The sequence below is a fragment of the Erpetoichthys calabaricus genome, chromosome 3, assembly GCF_900747795.2.
Source record: "Erpetoichthys calabaricus chromosome 3, fErpCal1.3, whole genome shotgun sequence".
Taxonomy (NCBI): Eukaryota; Metazoa; Chordata; class Cladistia; order Polypteriformes; family Polypteridae; genus Erpetoichthys; species Erpetoichthys calabaricus.
This window is the reverse complement of record NC_041396.2, coordinates 281,215,177-281,241,287: the sequence shown is the minus strand read 5'-3', so window position 1 is coordinate 281,241,287 and position 26,111 is coordinate 281,215,177. Positions and strand designations below refer to the sequence as shown.

General features: G+C 42.3%; 1 protein-coding gene across 1 annotated transcript in view; it reads left to right on the top strand.

Moving 5' to 3' along the window:
* Positions 1-25,533, top strand: part of nlgn2a (neuroligin 2a) — a 606,345-nt gene extending 580,812 nt beyond the window's left edge. The window contains exons 8-9 of the mRNA XM_028798443.2: positions 8,512-8,878; positions 23,965-25,533. Coding sequence (XP_028654276.1) covers positions 8,512-8,878; positions 23,965-24,772 — 1,175 coding nt within the window. The 3' untranslated portion in view covers positions 24,773-25,533. The remainder of the gene's footprint in view (positions 1-8,511; positions 8,879-23,964) is intronic.
* Positions 25,534-26,111: the final 578 nt, after the last annotated feature.

Below are 26,111 nucleotides of genomic sequence, written 5' to 3'. Positions count from 1 at the left end.
AAAGGTTTGATTCTCTGAGTCTGTCACAGTAGGCCATGTTCCGAAGTCCTGGGACATTCCTGGTTGCTCTCCTCTGCACACCTTCAAGTTCTGCTATACCTTCTTTGCACCGTGGTGAGCAGAACTGCACAAAATACTCCAGATTTAGTCTCACTAGTGCATTATATAGTTTGAGCATAGCATCCACTGACTTAAATTCAATCGTTTTTATGATATAACTTAATATTTCATTTGCTTTTTGAATTACTTCTGTACATTGCTTAGTCAATGAAAATGTTGTGTCAACAGAAACCCCTTTTTAGAGGTCATTTCCTGTAGGTCACTGTCTCCCATCTTGTATTTATAACTGATGCTGCTTTTGCCCACGTGTAACACTTTGCACTTCTGTACAATAAACTGCATTTTTCAGGTGTTTGCCGCCCCCTCAACTTTCAGATCCTCCTGCCTCTCACAAGCTGTGCTGTGCCGCTCTGCTACAGCTGGTTCTCTGAGTTTTGACAATTTGAAAATGTGTGAGAGTCCCGCACACAGACTAAGTACAATTACAATACAATACGATTTATTTTTGTGTTGCCCAAAATCACACAAGAAGTGCCACAATGAGTCTTTAATAGGCCCTGCCTCCTGACAGCCCCGCAGCCTTGACTCTCTAAGACGACAAGGAAAAACTGTCAAAAAAACCCTTGTAGGGAAAAAATGGAAGAAACCTTGGGAAAGGCAGTTCAAAGAGAGACCCCTCTCCAGGTAGGTTGGGCGTGCAGTGGGTGTCAAAAAAGAAGGGGGTCAATACAATACAATACACAAAACAGAACTAAACACAAGTAATCCTCAATACAATACAATAGTGCAATAGAAATATTACAGGTATAGAGCAGAATTCAACAGTAGATGATATCACATAATACAATTCTGATTTGTTCAGAGTCCTGGAGACCTCGGCCATCAAGCTGAGACAGTGCTGGGCCAGCCAATCGAATGAAAGGATCCTTCTACCCGACGAGTCCTGTGATCCACCACACTCTAATCCTAACTTAACGTCCGCTCAATGTGTTGTGTCTGCTACAGATGTGAACTCCACTTAACATGTAAAATAAATCGTGAAACACTTTAGATTACTGGCAACGTTAAACTGGAGGAAATCAAAGAGAAGACCTCAAAATGTCACATCGTCTTTTTTAGCACCAGACATTAACATCGCGTTCCAAATTTTTTCAAGTCGCCTTTCACCACTGGCGTTTCTGATTAGTAAATCACGTAAAACTTCCTGAGGAACTGTCTCGGCTTGCACACCATTGTATAGTGGGCATGGTTCACAGACTGCTGAACTAACTACTTGTGCAGTACATGCTGACACTGCGGTGGTCTCTGGCTCATTAATTGATAGTTTTCTTACACATGGCTGCCCTTTGTTGGCGTGATTTAAATTCTTTTTCTCTTCATATTTATCCTTTCCCCTTTTACATTTTTTAAAGAGATTACCTCCATCTCTCCTGCCCTCTGTGTCTCATAAATCCCTCTTATTTTAGGTGCCCAAAACTTAATAGGGTCATGTGACTGGACAGGTGCACTGAGGATGAAGTGCCGGCCAATCACATCTTGTGTCTCCCCCCCCCCCCCCCCCCCCCCCCCCCCCCCCGCCTCTTAGTTGCTCTGTTGGTCTCACATGAGGAGAGAGCAGCCCACCAAGAACTGTCCTGATAATCCTGATGGCCAATCACAATCCCCGGTCAGAGATGCACACCCCAGAACACTTTTCTGTATATTGTATAGACCATAAATTATTTATATTTTATCCATATGCAGTATTACAAAAGATGATTATCTTTATATTATATATTGTAAACAGTAGGGGTCGCTGTCGCCCCTTTAACCCCAACAGACAGATGCTCAGGACACAAGGTAAAAGCAACAAGAAGTATTTTAATACTTTTCCTTTTAAACAGGCAAGTGAATACCCAATGAAATAATAATAATAATCAAATATTCTCTCCTCCACACCTCCCAGCAAGCTCTGTCCTACTCCTCCCGACTCCGGCTCGCTTGCTGGGTCTCCAACAGTCCTTTAAATAGTCCTTGACCCGGAAGTCCTTCTGTTCTTCCTCCCATGTGACTTGCCAGCACTTCTGGGTCAGATGGAAAAGCCCAATTCTTTAATCAGCCCGGAAGTACTTTTGGTCTTCCGTCCTCATGACTTCCTAGTACTTCCAGGCTGCAAGGGAAGCACAACTCCCCATGTCCTTTCACAGCTCCCCTTGGTGACACCCACAGCACCCAACAGGAATGAGAAACCGGACTCCAAGTCCCAGGATGCCCTGCGGGAATCTGGGGCACCGCTACACTCCAAGGGAACTGTCATCTAGCGAGTAAAGCAAAGCAAGTGTGAAAAGAGATCAAGTGTTGCTTATTCTACAAAGATGTTCTAAAATGACCTGGACATGTTTATTGGTACCCCTAGAAAAGATCCTAAAAAATTGGATTCAAGTGATTTTTCAAACAAGCTGTTTTCTTGAATTCATATCATCACACGTCTCCAATCATGCAGTCAGTCATTCAGACTGTTTAAACAGAGAAAAGACGTCACTCTGCTGTTTGGTGTTATTGTGTGTCTAACATTGAACATGGACCAAAGAGAGCAAAGGAGAGAGCTGTCTGAGGAGATAAGAAAGAATATTATAGACAAGCATGTTAAAGTTAAAGGCTAGAAGACCAGTTTCCTATGACAGTGGCCACAAGAGGAAAATCGACCCCACAATGGGCAGAAGGATCACGAGAATGGTAGACAAAAAGCCAAAGAGAACATCCAAAGAGATACAAACTGAACTCCAAGGTCAAGGTCCATCTGTGTCTGATCACACCATCCATCACTTTTGGAGTGATTGTGAGAATAGGACTCCACTGCTGAAAGAAAACCATAAAAAAGCCAGACTGGATTTTGCCAAAATGCACATTGACAGGCCACAATGCTTCATGGTAAGTCACATGAAAAAAAAATGAAGCTGTCAATGAAAAGAGCACCACACCTTCTGTGAAACATGGAGGGGGCTCAGTTATGTTTTGGGGCTGCTTTACTGCGTCTGGCGCTGGGTGCCTTGAGTCTGTGCAGGGAACCATGAAACCTCAAGATTATCAAGACATTCTGGAGTGGAATGTACTGCTTAGTGTCAGAAAACTCTGTGATAGTCGCAAATCGTGGATCTTCCAACAGGGTAAGGAGCCAAAACACACAGCTAAAAGCATCCAGGAATGGCTAAAAACAAAACATCGGAGGCTTCTATGAGCACTGATTTGAATCCTATTGAGCATCAATGGAAAGAACTGACACATACCGTCTGGAGGAGACCCCCTTCAAACCTGACCCAGCTGGAGCAGTTTGCTCAGGACGAGTGGGTCAGACGACCTGCAGACAGGAGCAGAAGTCTCACGGAGAGCTCCAGGAATCGCTTTTCTGCAGTTATTGCAAACTCTAAAGGTTGTGTGACAAAATTTTAGGTTAAGGGTCCCATCATTTTTGTCCATGCCATTGTCATTTGTGTTATTATTTGAAATATTCTGTTGAATCCAAACTCTAAAGCAAAGTCTGATTTTTGTTGGATACGGACTACACATATGATGGGTGCCCATTACTTCTGTCACTTTCAAGTCATTTCAGAGGCAATTGTGGGGACTTCTTTTTTGTGAAGGGGTACTAACAGTTTTATCCATGTAACTCTATAGAGCCCCTGCACTGAAGCACTTTAAATGTATCCCTTGGCTACGGTAAATTATGAAGGAGAACATTGGCAGTTTAATCCTCACCACTAACTGTCTGTGTCATGGGCTCCAGTCATAAACTTGTAGGTCACTTTGGCCAAAATCATCAGCTACATCACGCAAAGCTATAGTCTAAGGTGATCATATAGCAACTTCTTGCCCACTTCAGTGACTGTGTGAAGCCCTCAATCTTCTCTATACTCTTACTCTAGCACACATATAGTGCTTTCATAATGACGCTCATCATAAAGTTCCTTATATATTCTGAATGATAGCGTCCATATTGATGACTGGTAATGATGGCCCATTCTATTGCCAAAAGACTACACTGCCAGGGGGAACCTCCCCGCTAATGACGATCTTGCAAAATGCTTCCTATAAAGGTGTCATAATTTATTGGATGACAGCATTCGGGTGTTTTGTTTCACCATCACTTTCGCGTGTCTCTGGACCTTTTTTGACTTTGCAGTTGACTGACAGTGTCTGAGAAATCAGGGCTCTGAAGTACAGCTCTCAAACGTCAAGACCACTGCTGGAGTGGAGGTCTGCTGGGATCAGCACTCTTGTGTGTACAGTGTGTGTGTGTGTGATGTAGTCCAAGCACTGTTGCCTTTGCCTGCTCACTGACAGCCTCCTTGCAAGTCTTTTATCTTTTCCACATTAAGTGACTCATAAGCCCTTCTTGGTGGGGTGCACCCATCACAAGCTGATTTACAAAGCACTTACAAATGCATGTGGACTCATTTAAATGGAAATAAGCACTGGGAGGAAAACCTCCAAAAACTGAAAAAAATGCTTCAAATTCTCATCAGTCCATCAGTTGTCAGAGTTTCTGAAATCCTTAGCATGTTAAAAAAATAAAAATAAAAAACAGCCGGCATTTTGAAAGAAGGCAAAAACGGGCAACGCCTCAGAGCTTCAGAAGACTGGGTGGCAGCCTTGGCACCTTGTCATGTGTGATAATAGGAGGAATAAATTGTTGTTGCTGTTATCATGATGTGTGGAGCTTGCATGTTCTCTCCATGTCTATAGGGGGGTTCTTTTCTGGTCACCCTGGTAAGGTTAATTGGTGGCTCTGAATTGGCCTGGCATGAGCATGGGTGGGTATGTGTGGGTATGTGCATGAGAGTTCTATGATGATCAGGGTAAATAATAATAATAATAAACAGGCACAGTGGGTAGCACTTCCAACTCATCTTTCCATCCATCACCCTGACTTTAAAACCTATGAATTGTCCTCCATGTGGAGTTTGCTTGTTTCCTGCATGGGGTTTTGCATCAGGCACTCTGGTTTACCCCCATATCTTTACATGCCCATATCAGGTTAATTGTGGTTTTTGCATTGGCACGGGATGAATGTGGCATTGGGGAGGGGGTGAATGTTTGAGCGGCCACTGCCAAGGACTGGCGTATTGTCCACAGCTTTCTCCTACTTTGTGCCCAGTACTGCATTGGTTGGCTCCAACCTAAGTAAGCATTTGAGAATGAGATGAGGTTATTACTAATAATAATCATAAATTCTGAATTAAATTAAACAAATTTGATTTCACATTCTTAGATAATAATTATAATAATAACTGGAGTCCCATGCGCTGTTGTGGTGGACTGGCACTCTGTCCATGTGTTGCTCCTGCTTTGTGCCCTTATGGTTGCTGGGGTAGGTTCCAGCTTCTCTGCAGGTTAGGAAGATGGACAGATAATAATAATAATAATAATAATAATAATAATAATAATAATAATAATAATAATAATGCATTAATTTCCACAACCTGTTTAATGTTATTTACAGTCATACAGAGGAACCATCACTGGGTGTGGTGCTTGTTTTTAACCATCCACTATGAAATTAATTTAATAATCCGGGTCTGGATTATGTAAGACTGTTAATAACATTAAACAGGTTGTGGAAAATGAATGCATTATTATGATTATGATTATTATTATTATAGTACCATGTGAGGCAGCACTGTGGCACAGTGTTGTGCTGCCACCTCCCAGTAAGGAGACCAGGGTTCATGTCCAGGATCCTCCCTGCATGGAGTTTGCATATTCTCCCCGTTTCTTCATGGGTTTCCTACGGGTGCGCTAGTTTCCTCCCACAGTCCAAAGACATGCAGGTTAGGTGGACTGGCAATGTTAAATTGTCATTAAAGGGTGGTTGTGTGGTGTGTGTTCTCTCTGGGATGGACTGCCGTCCTGTCCAAGGATTGGTTCTGCCTTGAACCCTATGCTAGCTGGGTAGGCTCCTGGGACCCTGTTCAGGATAAGCAGGTTTACAAATATTGTACAGTAGTGACATGTGAATTTTCTTTGTTAAAACTGACCATTGAAACCATTGTTTTCAGTGATGTTACTGACTGGAATTTTTGTTTTCCTCTGCTCTGCTATCAACTGATGAAGAAAAATTTAGAAAGATCAATTGAATTGATAAAACTAACTAACTAAATACATACATTAATTAATTAATATTACTACTGCTACTACCACCACTACTACTACTACTTATATTAATAATAATAATAATAATAATAATAAAGCCAGACAGTGAGAGAGGGGTTAGTGCTGTTGTCTGGGTTCAAATCCCATGCTCTTTGTACGTCAGTAGTCCAGTTTTCCAGTTGGTGTGTGTGTGCAGGTTTGGTCCCTGTGATGTACTGGCATCCTCTCCAGTGTTGTTTCTTTCCCTGCGTTTGGCGTTACTAGGAGAGAATCTGACTCTGCAAGACCCTGAAGTGCATTAAAGGGGGTCTGAGAAAGTTTGTATCTACAGTGTTTATAAAAAGTATTCAACCCCTTGGAAGTTGTCACCTTTTATTGCTCTGCAAAATTGAGTCACAGTGGATTTGGCTTTCTTGACACTGGTCAACAGAAAAAGACACTTTAATATCAAGGTAACAGCTGATCTCTGCAAACAGGTCTAAATTAAATTAAAATTAAAAACACAAAATAACTGACCATGTAAGTCTACACCCCCTTTAATACAACACCACTAAATCCTCACTGGTACATCCAATTGGTTTTGAAAGTCCCAGAACCAGTTTAATGATTGTCTGGGGTTTGAGTTGATGGGAGTCTCAATGCACCTGAATGTGGAAGGGCTAAGTTGTAGGAAGTCAATATGATGGGCTAACCTACACAATGAAGACAAACAAGCACTCCAAGCAACCACCGTGAAAGGGGGACTGAAAAGCTCAAGTCAGGGGATGGAGACAAGAAAACATCCAAGTCACTGAATATCCAATCAAATCAGTCATGAAGAAAGAGAAAGAAGAGGCACAGCTGGAAATCTGCCTGGAGCAGACCTTCAACAAAAACTGAGTGATGGTACAAGAAGAAGACAAATGAGGGAGATTTCTGGAGGAGTTACAAGCTACAGTGACTCAGATAGATAGATAGATAGATAGATAGATAGATAGATAGATAGATAGATAGATAGATAGATAGATAGATAGATAGATAGATAGATAGATAGATAGATAGATAGATAGATAGATAGATAGATAGATAGATAGATAGATAGATAGATAGATAGATAGATAGATAGATACTTTATTAATCCCAAGGGGAAATTCACATACTCCAGCAGCAGTATACTGATAAAGAAAATATTAAATTAAAGAGTGATAACAATGCAGGTATACAGACAGACAAGAACTTTGTATGATGTTAACGGTTACCCCCCCAGGTGGAATTGAAGAGTCACATAGTGTGGGGTGGGGGAACGATCTCAGTCTGTCAGTGGAGCAGAACAGTGACAGCAGTCTGTTGCTGAAGCTGCTCCTCTGTCTGGAGATGATACTGTTCGGTGGATGCAGTGGATTCTCCATGATTGACAGGAGCCTGCTCAGTGCCCATCGCTCTGCCACAGATGTCAAACTGTCCAGCTCCGTGCCTACAATAGAGCCTGCCTTCCTCAGCAGTTTGTCCAGGCATGAGGTGTCCCTCTTCTTTATGCTGCCTCCCCAGCACACCACTGCGTAGAAGAGGGCGCTCGCCACAACCGTCTGATAGAACATCTGCAGCATCTTATTGCAGATGTTGAAGGACGCCGGCCTTCTAAGGAAGTATAGTCGGCTCTGTCCTTTCTTACACAGAGCATCAGTATTGGCAGTCAAGTCCAATTTATCATCCAGCTGCATTCCCAGGTATTTATAGGTCTGTACCCTCTGCACACAGTCACCTCTGATGATCATGGGGTCCATGAGGGGCCTGGTCCTCCTAAAATCCACCACCAGCTCCTTGGTCTTGCTGGTGTTCAGGTGTAGGTGGTTTGAGTCGCACCATTTAACAAAGTCCTTGATTAGGTTCCTATACTATATATACAGTATATATAGATAGATGTGAAAGGCACTATATAATATGCACACTATAGTCTGACCACACACCAGAATGACTAAAAAGGAAGCAAATTAAAAAGAAAGAGAATTTCTGACTTGGTTGTGCCAGTTCCAGTGAGGCGCTATGCAGGGGTATTGCTGTTGGTACACAGGAGCCCCCAAAGTGTTTCCCGACACACTTGAGGGCCTTTTGCTTGTGTTTTATGGTTTTCTGGGCTGCTGCAGCTGCTACTTTGCCATCGATGAGGCTGCGTATGATTAGATTTTCACTGCCTACTTTCTATTCTAATGGCTCTAATGGCAGATGTGACTGAGCCATCTCCTTCAGTGTTTGCCAAGACAAACAGCCCTGTGTGGGTCATGCGAATGTGTTCTGCTCTGTCAGTGCTCTCTTATTTCATGGAATTTTGTTTTTTCTTTACAGGCAAAGACATCTTACGTGAAACGATCAAGTTCATGTATACGGACTGGGCCGACAGAGACAATGGGGAGATGAGACGGAAGACGTTGCTTGCTCTCTTTACTGACCACCAGTGGGTGGCACCAGCAGTTGCCACAGCTAAGCTACATGCCGACTACCAGTCGCCCGTCTACTTTTACACCTTCTACCACCACTGCCAAACTGAGGGCCGGCCCGAGTGGGCAGACGCAGCCCATGGTGACGAGATCCCTTATGTGTTTGGAATTCCTATGATCGGAGCCACGGACCTCTTCCCCTGCAACTTCTCCAAGAATGACGTGATGCTAAGTGCTGTGGTCATGACCTACTGGACCAACTTCGCTAAAACTGGGTATGTTTCTCGGGGGCCCCTAAATGCACTGGTTGGCATCTATTCTGCTTCTCCACAATAATGTGCAGGTCCAGGTTTTTTGTTCTGTGCCATATGTGCCCTTAGAAATCCCAAATGTTAACCAGTGATGGTAGACGGTGTGTCAATGTGCTCCATATTGTGTGTTTTGACCCTTTGTACTCTATTATTCTACATTGTCCCATTATTTATAGTGTTTTATAATTTTAGAGCTTTAGGAAAATTTAGGCGAGAACAGGCCACACGACCCAAAAACAGAGCTTTTAGGGGCAAAGGTTGTTTTTTAATTATCTCGCACAGAGTAGTATCAGCACTAATTCCACTTGCACTCACACGTCAGTATGTCAGTCTCCGTCTCTAATCAACTGGAGGGTACCTTGTCACCGACTCCTTACAGGATTCACCTTTTACAATCTTTTTATTTGCATTTTTTTTTCTTGCCAACATGCTGCTTAGCACATAACTTTGCCTCCGATATGAACTAAAACCACCAAAATATTAAAAGTAGCTCATGCTATCAAAATATGAGCAAAGCTTGCCATGTAACTAGATCATTTCTACTATCTGCAGAGGAATTCATGAGCACAAATCCAGAGGCCACACTGCAAGGTGCAAATCACTAGTTAGCCACAAAAACAGGATGGGCAGATGACAGTTTGTGAAGAAGAGCTTCAAAGGATTCTGGGAAAAGGTCTTGTGGGCTGATGAGACCGAGATGAAAACCTGATCAGAGTAATGGCAAGAGTAAAGTGTTGAGACCAAAAGGAAGATCCAGAGGAGACCACCTCATCTGTTAAACATGGTGGTGTGCGTGTTATGGCCTGGACATGTATGTCTGGCACAGGTTCTGGCACACTTCTCTTAACTGATGATGGAACTGCTCAAGTTACTGTTCATCTTACAACAAGATAATGATCCCAAACATATTGCTGAGGCAACACAGGAGTTTTTCAAAACTAAAATAATGAAACATTCTTGAATGGCCAAGTCAGTCACCCGATTTAAATCCAAATGATCAGGCCTTCCATATGCTGAAGAGAAAACTTAAGAGGACAAGCCACCGAAATAAACAGGAGCTGAAGATGGCTGCATTAGAGGCTTGGCAGAGCATCACTGGAGAAGATCTTCAGCAACTGGTGATGTTTATGAATCGCAGACTTTAAGCAGTCAATGTATGAAAGGGATATGCAACAAAGTCCTAAATATGATGGCTTTAATAGACCTGCCATTTCTGTGTCACCAAACACTATGGAGCTCTGAAATGAGGAGACTGTGTAGAAAAAGTATGTGCCATTTCTACATGATGTGATGGAAACATAAGCAAATCCCCTTTAATGAAACTCTACAATGTGCACCTTAATCACATCTGAATTGTTTGATTTGTAATTTTAGACTGAGGAGCAGAGGGGGAATTCAAAAGAAAATGTGTCTCTGTCCCATACATGGGCACAGAGCAGAGGAGTGGGTAATGTGGAGTAATATAGTATCATAAATGTTGTTTGTCACCTGGGATAAAGCCGTCAGACCAAATAAATAAATGTAAATGTAATGGAGAACGAATTCCACAGTCAAGTGTGCACGAACCCTAAAACATTCCAACAGTGAAAATGAATGATGAAATGGGACATTATCATATACAACTACATTAAAAACATGCAATCTGTAGTGGTCTTTAGAGCTCGTCAAGTAAGGAACAATATCCCAGTTCATCAAGGAAGAAACATTGTCCCATATGATTACATGTAACATGCAATCTGTTCCTCTTTGGAAACCGGTAGTGGCCTGTAGAGTTCGTCGAGGAAGGAACAATGTCTGTCACACATGTATGGCCCTACTCTTGGGATGAATGCTACAGGACAAGTACTGATATGCCTTATGATGTTTACACTTTTCTGTCTGTACCTGCATTGTTGCCCTTTGCCTCATAACATTCCTGCCATGCTTTGTTGTCTTGTCCAAAACTGAAGCCATCGTCATCTACATAAAGGGACGTATGTGATGCAGCAGAGAGGAGCAGTGAATCCTTTGTAATCACAGGCAGTGTATTGGGATTGTGTGTTAGAACCTGCGGACCATTCAGGGTGTATTATTGAATGACTACCATGTGAAATGTTGTGCAAAGCTTCATACCATGTAGAACATCAGAACAATCTGGACGAGAGCAGACCATTCAGCCCACCAAAGCTTGCTGGTCCTATCCACTTAATTCTTCCAAACTAACATCAAGTCTACAATGAGAAATGCTTCCTTTCACTCCTGTGCAAAAATCTAGCTGTGACTACATAGACTGCTGGCCTGATCAAATAATCAAAGCAACCATGAAAAACTGTAGATAAAGTAAAAGGAGTGTCCCTTAGGGTTCATTGCTGGGGCTTCCACTTTCTTTAATATACAGTTCATGCCAAAAGTTTCTATCCTAAAGACTTTCAGGCTCAATGTTTCCCAACTCTGCATATGTCATGTCAATTAGGGTATCTTCTCTGTTTCCATTAGTGCTAATGTCAAAATGATAGTTAAGAGACAGATTTACAGTATCTGAGCCTTTATTGGCTTTATCAGATTTTCAGTTGGTCAAAAGTTTACCTACATCAAGCTGAATGTTTGTTCGATTCCAATAATTAATGTCATGACTCTTAGCATCCTCTAATTCGCCAGTTGACTTAATTGAGCTCATTGGGGTACATCTGTGGCTCTATTTAAGGGGCCTTCGTTTAAAGCTAATGTCTTGTTTTCTTTGGGAAAATCCAAACAACTGAGCCTAGACCTCAAAAGAAACCACAAAAAAACTAATTGTGGACTTCCACAAATCCGGCTTGTTCTTGGGAGCAATGTCCAAACAGATGAAGGTACCATGAGCTTCTGTACAAAAACAAATATCTAGGCACCACACAGACATAGCATCAGTGACGAAGGCGGCACAAATTAACTCCAAGAGATGAACTAACTTTGTTGAAAAACATTTGACTGAACTCCAAGACAACATAGGAACCGGTAAAGGAGTTGGGAGCATCAGGTCCTAAAGTAACTGCATCTACCATTAAAAGAACCCTTTATCACCTTGGTCCGAATGAGCGTCAATGCAAGGAAGAAACCCATACTCCAAGACATTCTGAAGTTTGAAGTGGACTTGGAGGATAATTTTGCGGTCAGATGAAACAAAAATTGATCACAGCTATGTATGGAGGAAAAATAGTGAGGCTTTTAAGACGAAGAACACAATCCCAACTGTGAAGAATAGGGGTGGCAGAATCATATTGTTGGGGAGTAAAGGGACTGGAGTACTTCAGAAAGTAAATGGCATCATGAGGAAGGAGGATTGTCTAGAAAGTCTGAAACAACACCTCAAGACATCAGCTGGAATGTTAAAACAGGACAACGATGCTAAGCATACCCCCAAAGCTGAATTTGCTCATTATGATGGAGTGATGATGCTGACATCTAAGTGCTGCCTGAACTCATTTGCTATAATGCAATGTGTCCCACTTAGTTACTTTGGCTAAGTTTAATGGAATAACAGAGTGAGAACACCTGCTCTGCTGTCTTGATTATAGCTCTAGCCTTCAGGTAAGGTGCGTTTTTGGGGGCACATCCCCTAACAGGCGATCGTACTTCATAGTCCCAGAAGTATGGTGTACTACTATCATGGGATCAACTGATACACTGTCACTGAGAAGGAATCCACTAGCGGTAAGAAATGAATCACAGTAGCATCCTTAGGACCAACTGATGTCAAGCCATCAGATTATAGTTAAGCAATTCAAAGGAAATACCACCAAATCCCAGCAAAGTGTAAGGAAACCTGCTGAAAATCTAAACTGATATAACTCTTAGCTATTGTTTGGATATTACCGCTTATGGAAATAAAGCAGACAACCTAATTAACTTAACGCAAGGAATATCTGGTAACATTACATGTGTGGACTTGTGAAATATGGAGTCTGAGAGTCTTTAGCTAAGGTGGATGTAAACATTTGGCCTCAACTGCATATATAAACCATCTGGATAAAAATTTAAATAAAATATATACTCACGGATAAGATCTCCCACTGATAAGCTGGGACTTGATTTTATCGTATAATTTCTGGTATTTTATAGTGTCGCTCATATAAGTTGAGTGCAGAGAACTCACGCTATTGGTCCAAAAGATTATGATATGCTAACGCCCACCAGAGAGAGTGACCACTGAGCACACTGCCTTTTTTTTCTATGTATTGGGCCTACGTGACCACACGGTAATAACCGAACTATTCCGAAGCAACGTTTGCACTGTTTTGTGGTTTTTGTATCTCACGCCCTCATACACCTTTATCGTAAGAGCATCCTTTATCTATGATGGAGTGTTAGATCAGAAGAAAATATGAAGGTGGTTTTAAATTAAACGTCGTTGAAGTAGCAAAATAAATTGGTAACTGTGCTGCTGCAAGAAAATTCGATGCGTCTGAGAAACTGATATGAGATTGGAGGAGGCAAGAAGATGTAAAAAAAATTTGTGTCACATTTTTCAACGGGTGTATAAGTCGGGGTCTGATTTTATGATCGATTTTTCGGGTTTCAAGATCCGACTTACACATGAGTATATACAGTAACAAGCTGGTTTTGCAGATGATACCAAGATAGGTGGACTGGCAGATAATCTCAGATTTGTTGAATCATTACAGAGGGACTTGGACAGCATACAGGCTTGGGAAGATGTGTGGCAGAAGAAATTTCATGTACTGTAAATAAACGTAAAGTTTTACACGTAGGAATGAAAACTGTTAGGTTTGAATAGACTATGAGGGTCTGAAACTTGAAAGTGCAACCATATGGGCAGAACTGTGTTTACACTACAAACTATTGAAACCTCAGACAGGTGGTCTTCATTTAACTAATTCTGAGACTTCTAAAGCCAATTGGCAGCACCATTGAGGATTAAGGAATGTCAAATTAATACGGGTGAATATTTAATCTTTTATGTTTGTAATTCATTTAGACCACCTTGCAGAGACATGTTTTCACTTTGACATTAAAGAGTCAGTTTCTGTTGATTAGTGTCAAAAAAGCCAAAATAAATCCACTGTGATCTAGTGTTGTGTAATAATCCAATATGAAAACTTCCAAGGGGGTGAAGAATTTCCAGAACATTTCAGAGACCATACCTGAGCCAGTCTTTCAGCCTCATTCCATTACAGAGCTCCAAAAATGAAAACACAGGAATAAGATTTTAGGTATAGGTATACAAGGAAGTGGTGAGTCTCAGGAGGCATTTCTTTTAATGGTGACGGACTGGGCAGCATGTTCTACCTGCAAGTCCATAACCAGTAACTGCTGCCCAGAAATGCTGCACATGTTTCAATGTGATTGCCCTTCCTGTGAGACTGTGGAATTCCTCTTTAATGGGGTTTACTTATTTCTATCTTGGGAAAGCAACCTATGAGTGCAGGTGTCTCTTCAATGTTAGGTGACATTTTGAGATTGCCTTGCATATCTTCAGTTTGCCAATATGTGCAACATCTGCAATGTTCGACAGACAGCTGCAGTTAGTGAGAACATAACAGACAATTTATGAGATTTGCATCAAACTCAATTGAAATCCACGATGTGTTACACTGAACATGTCAAGTTGTAGAAGATTGATAAGATATATTAAGTTCCCTGATGTTCTGTGGACAGTTCTGTGGACATGACAGAATATCTTGTTAAGGTCTGAGCAACCTTTGTTTGGGCAATTTTTGGTAAAGAAGTTCTGCTTCAATGTCTACGGGTCATTCAGGAAAAGGCTTTACATTTTGTTGGCTTTTTATGCTTCTTAAATAATGAAGCCAGGCTCACCATTTCATGCAGGACATTTTAGACATTTTGTGCTGTGATTAGATCCTGTGCTATGCTAAAACTGACATTTGCAGGTTAGTTTCAGGGTACTGGTTGCTCCAGAGCTAAATTTTTATTAAACCTTTGTTTCTGAAAGCAACAAAGCGTGAGCCAACCCAGAAAGGAAAATGTGGAATTTATCTGTATCATTGGCCTCACTGATTGTGTAATTCTGGCTTTACCTGTCTTAGAAATAATAATTGGGCAAAACTGAGGATTTTTGAAACAGAATGAGGCTGATTTCTGTGGATCCTGCTTTAAATTTGCTGGATTTTGCACTGATTCACCATTCTTGAAAAGACTCCAGAACTGTAAAGAGATGCGGGGTGGGGCAAGGAAACAGGAAATTTTCAATTGACGTTCAATGCATGAATAAACACATTACAAAATACATCTAATGATAAAAATGTATTGCACAGGGAATGCAATTAATGATGGTAATCAATTTTCATTCAATATTCATTTTATGTTTTGAAGAAAACATCATGAAGGTCCATTTCTCCGCACACATTCTGACAGCCTATTGTGGAAATTCTGCATTCCTCGACGTAACATGTCAGGAGGAATGCCAGCAATTTCCTCTTCAATCCTCCTTTTTAGTTCAGTAATGGTTGCAGGACGTGTGAGGTACACTTGACTATTAAGATGTCCCCAAAGAAAAAAATCAGAAACAGTGAAACCTAGGGATCTCGGAGGCCATGGAATGTCACCGTTGCATGAAATTACACACCTTCCAAACAATAGTTGAACAGTATGCAATGTGGCTCCATCCTGTTGAAACCACCTTTTCGATATTCAGATTTACGAAGTTTTGCATCCTCCGCACAAAAAAATGTTTCAAACATAGCAACACACTGATCGAAAATTCTGCAATGGTTGCAATGCCCTACTCATTTTCAAAAAAGTAAGGGCCTATGACGCCAGGCGATGAACAGCACACCATACCGTAACCTTGGTGCTATGTAATAGACACTGGTGAAGCTCAAAAGCATTTTCCTGTGCCCAGTAATGGAAATTCCGTTTGTTAACATATCCGTTAAGGTGAAAAGGGGCTTTGTCCGACATCCAGAAGTTGTTAATGAAATTGTCATTCTCATTTACTTAAGCCAACAATTGTTCACAAAACTGTTGATGCAACACGTGGTCATTGGGTTTGAGTTCCTGCACAATCTGCAATTTGTAAGGGTGGAACTTCAACCCGTGTAGTATTCTTTACACTGTAACGGCGAAGGCTCCTCACGATGGCAGCTTGAACAGCCTCAATATTCTCTGGTGTGCGGGCTGTTCGAACACCACCTGGGGACTTCTCTTTTTAGGCTGAACCCGCTTCTTCAAAATCACACACCCATGTTGTAATCACATGAGCAGACGGGACACGATCATGAGGTCCTATCTGGTAATGACTCCGAATTTTCCTTTGTGCAGCAGTCACACTATCACCAGGGCTTTCACAGCAAACGCTTGTTGCGTCCCACTCCACTGCTCCATTATAACTAATGGCAAGGGGTCCTAAGCGAGGTTGTGTTGGTCCCAAACAACTGCCAATGCCCCAGGATCGCCAACACCAAGTTCCAAAATTTCCCATTTCCCTTTGCCACCCTGTATTATGAACAAAGTTCAGAAAGTATACACAAATCAAACTTTACTTTCTTTGTGGTTTAAATGTAACAAAAGACCACATCCTGCAATAAACACAATAATACAATTAATTCATTACATGGGCATCATCAAAGATGGGAAATAATATACAGGACAATAAACAAACAAGCATAAAACACAAATCAAAGGTATCTTGGTCTTATTTCTCATTTTCTATCTATCTCATCCTCCTCCTTAATTCTTACCTAAAGAATTACCCAAGGAAACATTATAAACCAAATTAAATCCTCTGTGCGTTAGAGTTGTGTAACAATCAAATGTGAAAACTTCCAAGGGGTGAAGACTTTTTATAGGCACTGCAAGAAAGACAACAGAGTCCGCTAGACATCGATTTGCAGCGCAGAGCTTACACAGCAGTAATGATGAGGAGGAGACTCCAGGGATCCTCAAATGGAGATGTTTTTTGCCAGCTTGTTTTTTCAGGAGCCATGATGTTTTTGATCACTCTTGCCTAAATGAAGCAAGGAAAAGCCAGCAGTGGACACTGTTAGGTATGCGCCTGAGCTTACGTGTTTAAGCCACTTCCTGGCAGCATTGATGCCAAGGGAAAAGCAGCGCTCAATCCTCTCAGCTTATTCAAAAATTAGCTGCGCAGGTGAAGACCTGAAAATGAATGAAGGGGTTTCACTTGAATGGGCACCTCAGGAGGAAGATGAGCGCGTACCTGAGGGACAAATGAAAGATTCCGCACACCTGCCGAGGGAGGGTGAAATTAGAAATATAATTAGAGACAATTAAATGTGGAGTTCAGGTAAACAGAAAGAGTGGAGAAGGAAAGCAGGCTGCTTGTCAGTGGAGGTTAATCCACGCTGACAGGACGGGATGGTGGGGGCCTGGAAATCTCATTGAAAAGCCAGACGGCATGCAGCCAGCAGCCCGGTTAAGGCGCAGGAAGGAAACCATGAAACACGCGGCCTTTCTCATCCAATCTCATATTCTGTGTCAAGTGTCAAGTCACTCTTATTAAAAAATAAACAGCCTATCTGCTTGGTGGAGAAAAAGTCGGCCAGCCAGCCGGTGAGCGAATGAGGGAGCAGGCAGGTTCTGCTGGCTTTCATGTCTCCTCTGGTAAGCTTTGGAAGTGGGCAGCCTGCTGCAGTACTTCTTCATGCAGCCCACCTTTCCTCCTGCTCCTCTTTCATGTCCCCTCTATTGTTCTCCCTCTTACTTCTCTGCTATGTATGTCTCAGTTTTCTGGTCTTGCCTGCCATTTGATGCTCCTTTTTATTTTTAGATGCTGCATCCTTCAGTTTCCTTCTTGGATAAGCTTAGAAGTGGCCCAGCAATCTGAGTGTTATTGTTAATGATGGCTAAAAAATAATTTAAAAGTTATTATAAACTATTGTATATTGGTATTAGCCAATATTGTGAGATGGCATGTCAAATCCTCTTTTTGAATAATTTGTCCAAAGTGAACAAATCTACCATCTAAATTGACATACATAAGATAGATAGAGGGTGGCACAGTGGGTAGCGCTGCTGCCTCGCAGTTGGGAGACATGGGGACCTGGGTTCGCTTCCCGGGTCCTCCCTGTGTGGAGTTTGCATGTTCTCCCCGTGTCTGCGTGGGTTTCCTCCAGGCGCTCCAGTTTCCTCCCACAGTCCAAAGACATGCAGGTTAGGTGGATTGGCAATTCTAAATTGGCCCTAGTGTGTGCTTGGTGTGTGGGTGTGTTTGTGTGTGTCCTGCGGTGCCTGGGATTGGTTCCTGCCTTGTGCCCTGTGTTGGCTGGGATTGGCTCCAGCAGACCCCCGTGACCCTGTGTTCGGATTCAGCGGGTTGGAAAATGGATGGATGGATGAAGATAGATAGATAGATAGATAGATAGATAGATAGATAGATAGATAGATAGATAGATAGATAGATAGATAGATAGATAGATAGATAGATAGATAGATAGATAGATAGATAGATAGATAGATAGATAGATAGATAGATACTTTATTAATCCCAAGGGGAAATTCACATACTCCAGAAGCAGCATACTGATACAAAAAACAATATTAAAGAGAATTAAAAATGCAGGTAAAACCAGACAATAACTTTGAATAATGTTAACGTTTACCCCCCCGGGTGGAATTGAAGAGTCGCATAGTTTGGGGGAGGAAATGATCTCCTCAGTCTGTCAGTGGAGTAGGACAGTGACAGCAGTCTGTTGCTGAAGCTGTTCTTCTGTCTGGAGATGACACTGTTTAATGGATGTAGTGGATTCTCCATGATTGACAGGAGCCTGCTCAGCGCCCGTCGCTCTGCCACAGATGTCAAACTGTCCAGCTCCGTGACTACAATAGAGCCTGCCTTCCTCACCAGTTTGTCCAGGCGTGATGCAGCCCTTCTTCTTTATGCTGCTCACCACTGCGTAGAAGAGGGCACTCGCAACAACCGTCTGATAGAACATCTGCAGCATCTTATTGCAGATGTTGAAGAACGCCAGTCTTCTAAGGAAGTATAGCCGGCTCTGTTCTCTCTTGCACAGAGAATCAGTATTGGCAGTCAAGTCCAGTTTATCATCCAGCTGCACTCCCAGGTATTTATAGGTCTGTACCCTCTGCACACAGTCACCTCTGATGATCACGGGGTCTATGAGGGGCCTGGTCCTCCTAAAATCTACCACCAGCTCCTTGGTTTTGCTGGTGTTCTGGTGTAGGTGGTTTGAGTCACACCATTTAACAAAGTCCTTGATGAGGTTCCTTTACTCCTCCTCCTGCCCACTCCTGATGCAGCCCACAATAGCTACTCTGTTCATTATCAGAGTGAAAAAGAAGAAGTCTGGGCCCACAAATAGGGCTACTGACTTGAAATGTATTTCATGCTTTATTTTTACCTACAATTAGTATTACAGTAGCTCTGTTCAAAACAACAAAAAATGCCCACCACATCACTGTTTAGAAGAATTTAGCCAGTGTGATACATGGCCGGCAGTTTATCCCGGCCAATACCCCCACACCTCTAGATGGAGTCCTCCCTGCAACATGGAGGGGCCCCGAATTCCCGCAGGGCATCATGGACATTGGAGTTTTACTTCATAGCTGGATACCATGGGGGCCCCCACGGGACGCTGCGGGGAGGCACGGGGATTTATATTTTCCATATAGCCCGAAAGTACTACCTCGTCACGAGGACGGAAGAAGAAAAGTACTTCCGGGCTGAAGAAAAAAAGGAGTTTTTCATCTGACCCGGAAGTGCTATGAAATCACATGGACTGAGGGACAGAAGCACTTCTGGGTCAGGGACTTTAAAAGGATGATGGGAAACCCAGGTAGACTGAGCCGAGTTGGGAGGGAGTGGAACGGAGCTGCTGGGAGTGGAGGAATTGTTATTGATTAGTGTGGTTGTTATTATTGATTATAATTGAGAGTGTATTGGAGATGGAGGTGCTTTGTGCACAGTATTATTATAATAAATTCATCTTTGGACTTTTATCTGTTGTCTCAACGTGTTGTCTGAGGGTTTAGGGGTCGACAGCGCCCCCTATCTGTCACACCAGACAGTAGTGACACTGAGTATCGTGACACCATGTATTTAGGACTGTGGATGGCAAGGCCCCTAGCCCACCGCTGGATTCAAGCAGCCTTATCAATGGTTTAATACATTTGTTTATTTGATTTTTTTTTTGCTAGCATGCAGAACAGTTTTCCACAATAAAATCAGGGACAAGACATGCGTTGTGTTTAAAATTTGTGTTTATTTTCTGAGGTTCCTAAAAGTTGTTGCAAACACCTACAAAGGCTCTTTTGCCCTTTGCTTGGTAGATGGCTTGCTGAGTGCTGGTAGTCTTTTGTTTTAAAAAGCAAGTCTTATTATGAACTGTAGCGGTGAAACTATGCAGAAATACGGGGACTGATAGAGAGAGAGATTTGCTGATGTCACAAGGACGCGCTCCGCCCGCAGCGTTCAGAGAGGGTCTCAGAGTGGCAGACTAATGAGTTCTCCTATTAGTTCATGCAGCAAGGAGACCACTTCTGAGCCAGACATCACAAGTTTGGGAGTTGAGCACTCAAACTGATATGCTTCATGGTGTGAGCCCATGGCAATTCACTTGGCGATGAGGATGGGATTTGCATTGTGGGAAATTTCAACAGTGAAACTGCACAGAAAGACAGGGGCTGACAGAGAGAGGGAGATTAGCTGATGTCACCAGGAAGCGCTCTGGTCGTAGTGTGCAGAGGTGGTCTCAGAACGGCACACTGATAAGCTCTCCTATCAGCTCAACCTGCAAGTAGACCTCTTACTAAGCCAGACATCACAGGTTTGCAGATGACCAACAGCAGTTCAACACAATGCAAATATCTGAACTTAGATGCTTCATCGTGTGAGTCCATGGCAATTCACTTGGCAATGAGGATTGGATTTGCATTGTTGGAAATTCAAGAATGAAGCTGCATGGAGACTAACAGAGAGAGAGATTAGCTGAAGTCATCAGAAAGTGTTCCAATCACATTGTGCAGAGGTGGTCTCAGAGCAGCAGACTGATGAGCTCTCCTATTAGCTCATGCTGCAGGTAGACAGTTTCTGAGCCAGACATCACAAGTTTGTGGCTCACTATCAGCAATTCACCACAATGCAAATCCTTGAACTGAGATGCTTCATGGTGTGAGTACATGGCAATTCACTTGGTGATAAGGATGGGATTTGCATTGTGGGAAATTCAAGAATGAAGCTGCACAGAAAGATGGAGATTAACAAAGAGAGAGATTAGCTGAAGTCACCAGAAAGTGTTCCAATCACAGTGTGCAGAGGTGGTCTCAGAGCAGCAGTCTGATGAGCTTTCCTATCAGCTCTTGCTGCAAGTAGACCTCTCCTGAGGTAGATGTTGCTTGTTTGCAGTTCACCATCGGCAGTTCACCACAATGCAAATCTTTGAACTGAGATTGTTCACGGTGTGAGTTCATTACAATTCACTTGGCGATGAGGATGGGATTTGCATTGTGGGAAATTTCAAGAATGAAGCTGCACAGAAAGATGGGGACTAACAAACTAGAGAGATTAGTTGACGTCACCAGATAGTGTTTCAATCACAATGTGCAGAGGTGGTCTCAGAGTGGCAGACTGATGTGCTCTCCTATTAGCTCATGCTGTATCGAGACCACTTCTGAGGCAGACATCCTGAGTTTGCGTCTCACCATCAGCAGTCCACCACAATTCAAATCTTTGACCAGAGATGCTTTGTAGTGTATGGCCATAGCAATTCAATTGGTGATGAGGATGGGATTTGGGCCCTTCTGTTATGGTATATATAACAAAGAGTCTAAATGATAAAACAGGGTCACCCTAGGACCATTACATGACAAAAATTAAACCAAATTGAAAATTATGTTTTTTTTTTAATGCCAACAGGGTGTTTCTCATATCTTTATATATAATACGCTACCGTGGCTGTTCGTTTGTCTGTCTAGGATTTTAAATCACCTGTAGCTCGCAAACCGTTTCACCTATTGACCTGAAATTTGATACACATATACTATGTGACGTCTACTATCCGTTTTTGGGGTGATGATTATTATTTCTCTATTTATTTTTATTTTATTTTATTGTAGAATCAACTCCCAGCAGCGCGCAGCAGGGCGGCCGTGCGGCGCATGCGTATGTACGTCGTTCTCATTCCCTACCACCCTTCGCGGTCACTTCCCCTACCTCTTCATATCTTTAGTCATTCTTGAGACAGATTGAAGTGAAAAATTAAAGAAAACGTACTAAGTAATTCCAACACAAAAACTAACTTAATCAGTTTTAACGCAAAAAGATGCCAACGAAAGAAGAGAAGCAGCAGGCTGCTAGGGTGGAGAAAAGAAGAGCTGCTCAGGAAGCAGCAAGCACATCAAACTCTGAGCAAATGAATTCTAAATGTGCAGAGAAAGAGAAGGAAAACTAGGAATGCTCAAGTCAAGTGTATTCACTGCACGTTATCGTGCAGTACGCCGTTACTGGTAGTACATATTTGCTGAATTCTCCCTTTAGTACATTTTTAAACCCTAATGCTGTACTCTGGGAGGCTTTCTTCATTATATAGATGTGACTCTAGTGCATATATCTTGGTACATACAGTATTATAGGAAGTATTCATCCTCTGGGAAATTTATTCTTAAACAACATTAAATTACAGTGCATTTAATTTGTTTTTTGACACTGATCAACAGAAAAGGACTCTTTAATGTCAAAGTGAAAACAGTTCTCTGCAAAGTGGTCTAAATTAATTACAAAAATAAAATACAAAAGACCTGATTTCATGAGTATCCCCTACCCCTTTTATTTTGGCATCCCTAAATCATCACCAGTGTAGCCAATTAGTTTTAGAAGTTCCAGAATTAGTTCAATGGAGACCACCTATCTGGGGTTTCAGTTGATTGGAGCATCAATGCACCTGAATGTGGATGGGATGACTTGTGAGCAGTCAGTACGGTAAACTAACTTACATGATGAAGTCAAAAGAACAGTCCAAGCAACTCCATGAAATGGGAATTGAAAAGCACAAGTCAGGGGGTTTGGAGACAAGAAAATGTTCAAGTCACTGAATATCCAGTTAAATCAATCAGGATGAATTGAAAAGAGTATGACGGAGCTGAAATCTACCTAGAGCAGCCAATCTACAAAAACTGGTGCAAGAAGACAACGAGTCAGGGAAGAACATTAAAGGAGTTCCAAGCTACACTGGATGAAACTGCAGACGACAACTGCTGCCCATATGCTTCTCCAGTCTCAGATATATAGGAGTGTGGCAAAGAGAAGAAAAAAATGGACTTGCGTGTTTTACATCAGCTAGAAGATCTAAATTGGTGTTCTGTGGTGTGACTGAGGTTTCTCAAAGTATAAAAGAAATTAGTACAGTGGGTCCAGGCTGTTAGTTTAAAATGAGTTCAACAAGAACACAGGGGCATAGTTAGAAACTTAAGAATGCAAATGTTGGAAAGTATTTCTTCACACAGAGAACCATAGGTACATAGAGGAAGTGATAAAGTAGTGTGATGGACAGTTGGGCCCTATGGACTTTCAAAACTCAACTTGATGTAATTATGGAGGAGTTAAGTGGGTAGGATTGGTGAGCTGTTTTGGGCTGAATGGTCTGCTCTTGCCTCACTTTTTCTAACATTCCATGAAATGGACTGGCAATGTGACCTGAATCGGGCCCTGTGATGGTCTGACACTTATTTGCTGCTTGCATAGACTCTTGACCCCCAACTCTGAATTGAAATAAGCAGGTTTGAGAATGTTACACAGATACAACAAGGTATGGACCCTCATACTCTATCTTGACACACGCTCCATATTTGTCTGTTTGCTGATTTGTTCTTTCTCCTTTAACAATGAGACATACATCATATGCAGTATATCTGGACACGTTATTCATGATAGAAAGGCCCTGTGCCACTGTTTGTCTGTTTATCTGTTGTTCATTGTATTTATTCCACGCCTTCTCTTGTCTTGCCATCTACCTGGCACCATTGGCTCTTTCTTGTCTTTCCCAATTCCCTTTCCTTCAGTTGTTCTGCATCTCTGATGTTTGGTACAATGTAGTTTTCTAATACCTGATCTCATCAGCATTTGTCTTTTCCTCCCATAGGGATCCCAACCTCCCTGTGCCTCAGGACACCAAGTTCATCCACACCAAGCCAAACCGTTTCGAGGAGGTCATCTGGACAAAGTTTAACTCCAAGGACAAACAGTATCTCCATATTGGGCTGAAGCCCAGGGTGCGAGATAACTATCGTGCCAACAAGGTGGCCTTCTGGCTAGAGCTGGTCCCACACCTTCATAACCTCAATGATGGCACTTACACCTCCACCACCCCACGCATTCCAACGGGCACCAGGCCGACATGGATTAAAGGCCCCAGCTCCAGCCGACACCCCTACCCAACGCTGCCCAACGATGACGACGATAGGCCGGACCGTCCTCCCTACCTGCAGTTCCCCGGGGACACTCGAGATTACTCCACAGAGCTCAGCGTGACAGTGGCTGTGGGCGCCTCGCTGCTCTTCCTCAACATCCTGGCCTTCGCTGCCCTCTACTACAAGCGGGATAAGAGGCACGAACTGCGGCGGCGCCTAAGCCCCCAGAGGAACCCGGCCAACGATCTCGCCCACAGCCAGGAGGAAGAGATCATGTCCCTGCAGATCAAGCACTCGGAGCACGAGACCCACGACTTGGAGCCTCTGCGGCCCCACGAGATCCTACGACCTGCCTGCCCCCCGGATTATACGCTGGCACTGCGTAGAGCACCTGATGACGTGCCTCTAATGACTCCCAACACAATCACCATGATACCAAGCACTATCACTGGCATGCAGCCTCTCCATGCGTTTAATACTTACCCTGCCACTGGGCATAATAACACCCTCCCGCACCCGCACTCCACGACCAGGGTATAGCCACTAGACTCCGACTTCAGAGACCCTTTGTTTCGTATTCTGGAGGATATGTACAGGACCGCCTTTTTTATCTGCAGACCAAAGCAGATCTTTTCTGCTTTTTCTGGAACTTCTTTTTTTGATTTTCCGTTTTGGTTTTTTTTGGTTTTTTTTGGCCATATAAATTTTAATTTTTTTCTTTCTCCCTGGTTATACGTATCACTCCCCACCCCCCCGACCCCTGTATCCATTATGTTTTTGAGGCCAGACCAGATGAAAGAAATATTTTTGAAAAAAAAATATATATAAGGGATCTAAACAAACAAACAAAAAAAAAACATTGTGCTAGTGTTTGACAAAGGTTTTGACTTGTGCATGTTTGCCAAAAAACAAGATAAAAAACAAGAATTTTGTAAAAAAAAATAATAATAATATTGAAGAGATGCATTTGGTATCACCCGCTTTGTCTCCTTCTAGGTAAAGGCTTGTTAGGGACTGCAGCAGGAAACCCTTATCTAATTCTAATTGCCCCCACATTCTTTGGTGTTTTAGCTTTTCGTTTTTAATCTTGTGCATTGTTTTTTATTCATTTTATTCTCTTTTTTTCAGTTTCAGCAGCTACCTGTCTATCACAGACTGTTTTTTTTTTCCAGATTTGAGTTAATTGGGCCCAAAAATACACGGTAAAGGCGAGCCTATCATTTGGATAGACTAGCATTCTTGGTGCCAAGGATTTTCATTCTAGCCTTTACTTTTTTTCTGGGAATGGTGTGTAGGGGGTGGGTGGTGGTGGTGGGGGGGGGTTAATGGTATTCAGGCCATAGAATTAGCTGCAGATCTTGTTTTTGAAGTGCCAAACTTATTAATCTTGTGTTTGTTTGCTTTTTTCATTCAAAAGAGGTAAAAAAAAATAACAAAAGATTGCTCTTGTTTTAATATATGCATGGAAATATTCTTAAAGGAGAAAAGGCAGGGAGTTATGCTTCACTTTAAATTAATAACATGGACACGTTTACTTCCCTCGAGGTTATGGTTGGGAATTTTGATTATATAGTTTTGTTTTTTTTTCTTTTTTCATATTTGCTACCCATTCTTGGCCATTTTTATGGCTTAGCTGATGAATGTTGGGTGAGAGTCAAAGGGCAACTGAACGGACTAATCAAGTTTCCCTTAAGATTGCTTTGATGGTTATGGAATATGGAATGAAAGAGTACAAAAAAATATTTTGGATGTTAAAAACGACACATAATCATATGTGTGCACTTATGTCGTTTCACAGTGTGCAGGTTTGGTTGCCATACTACAAACAGAGATATAGCAGAGCTCGAGAGAGTCCTTAGAAGAGCAAGTCGGCTGATTC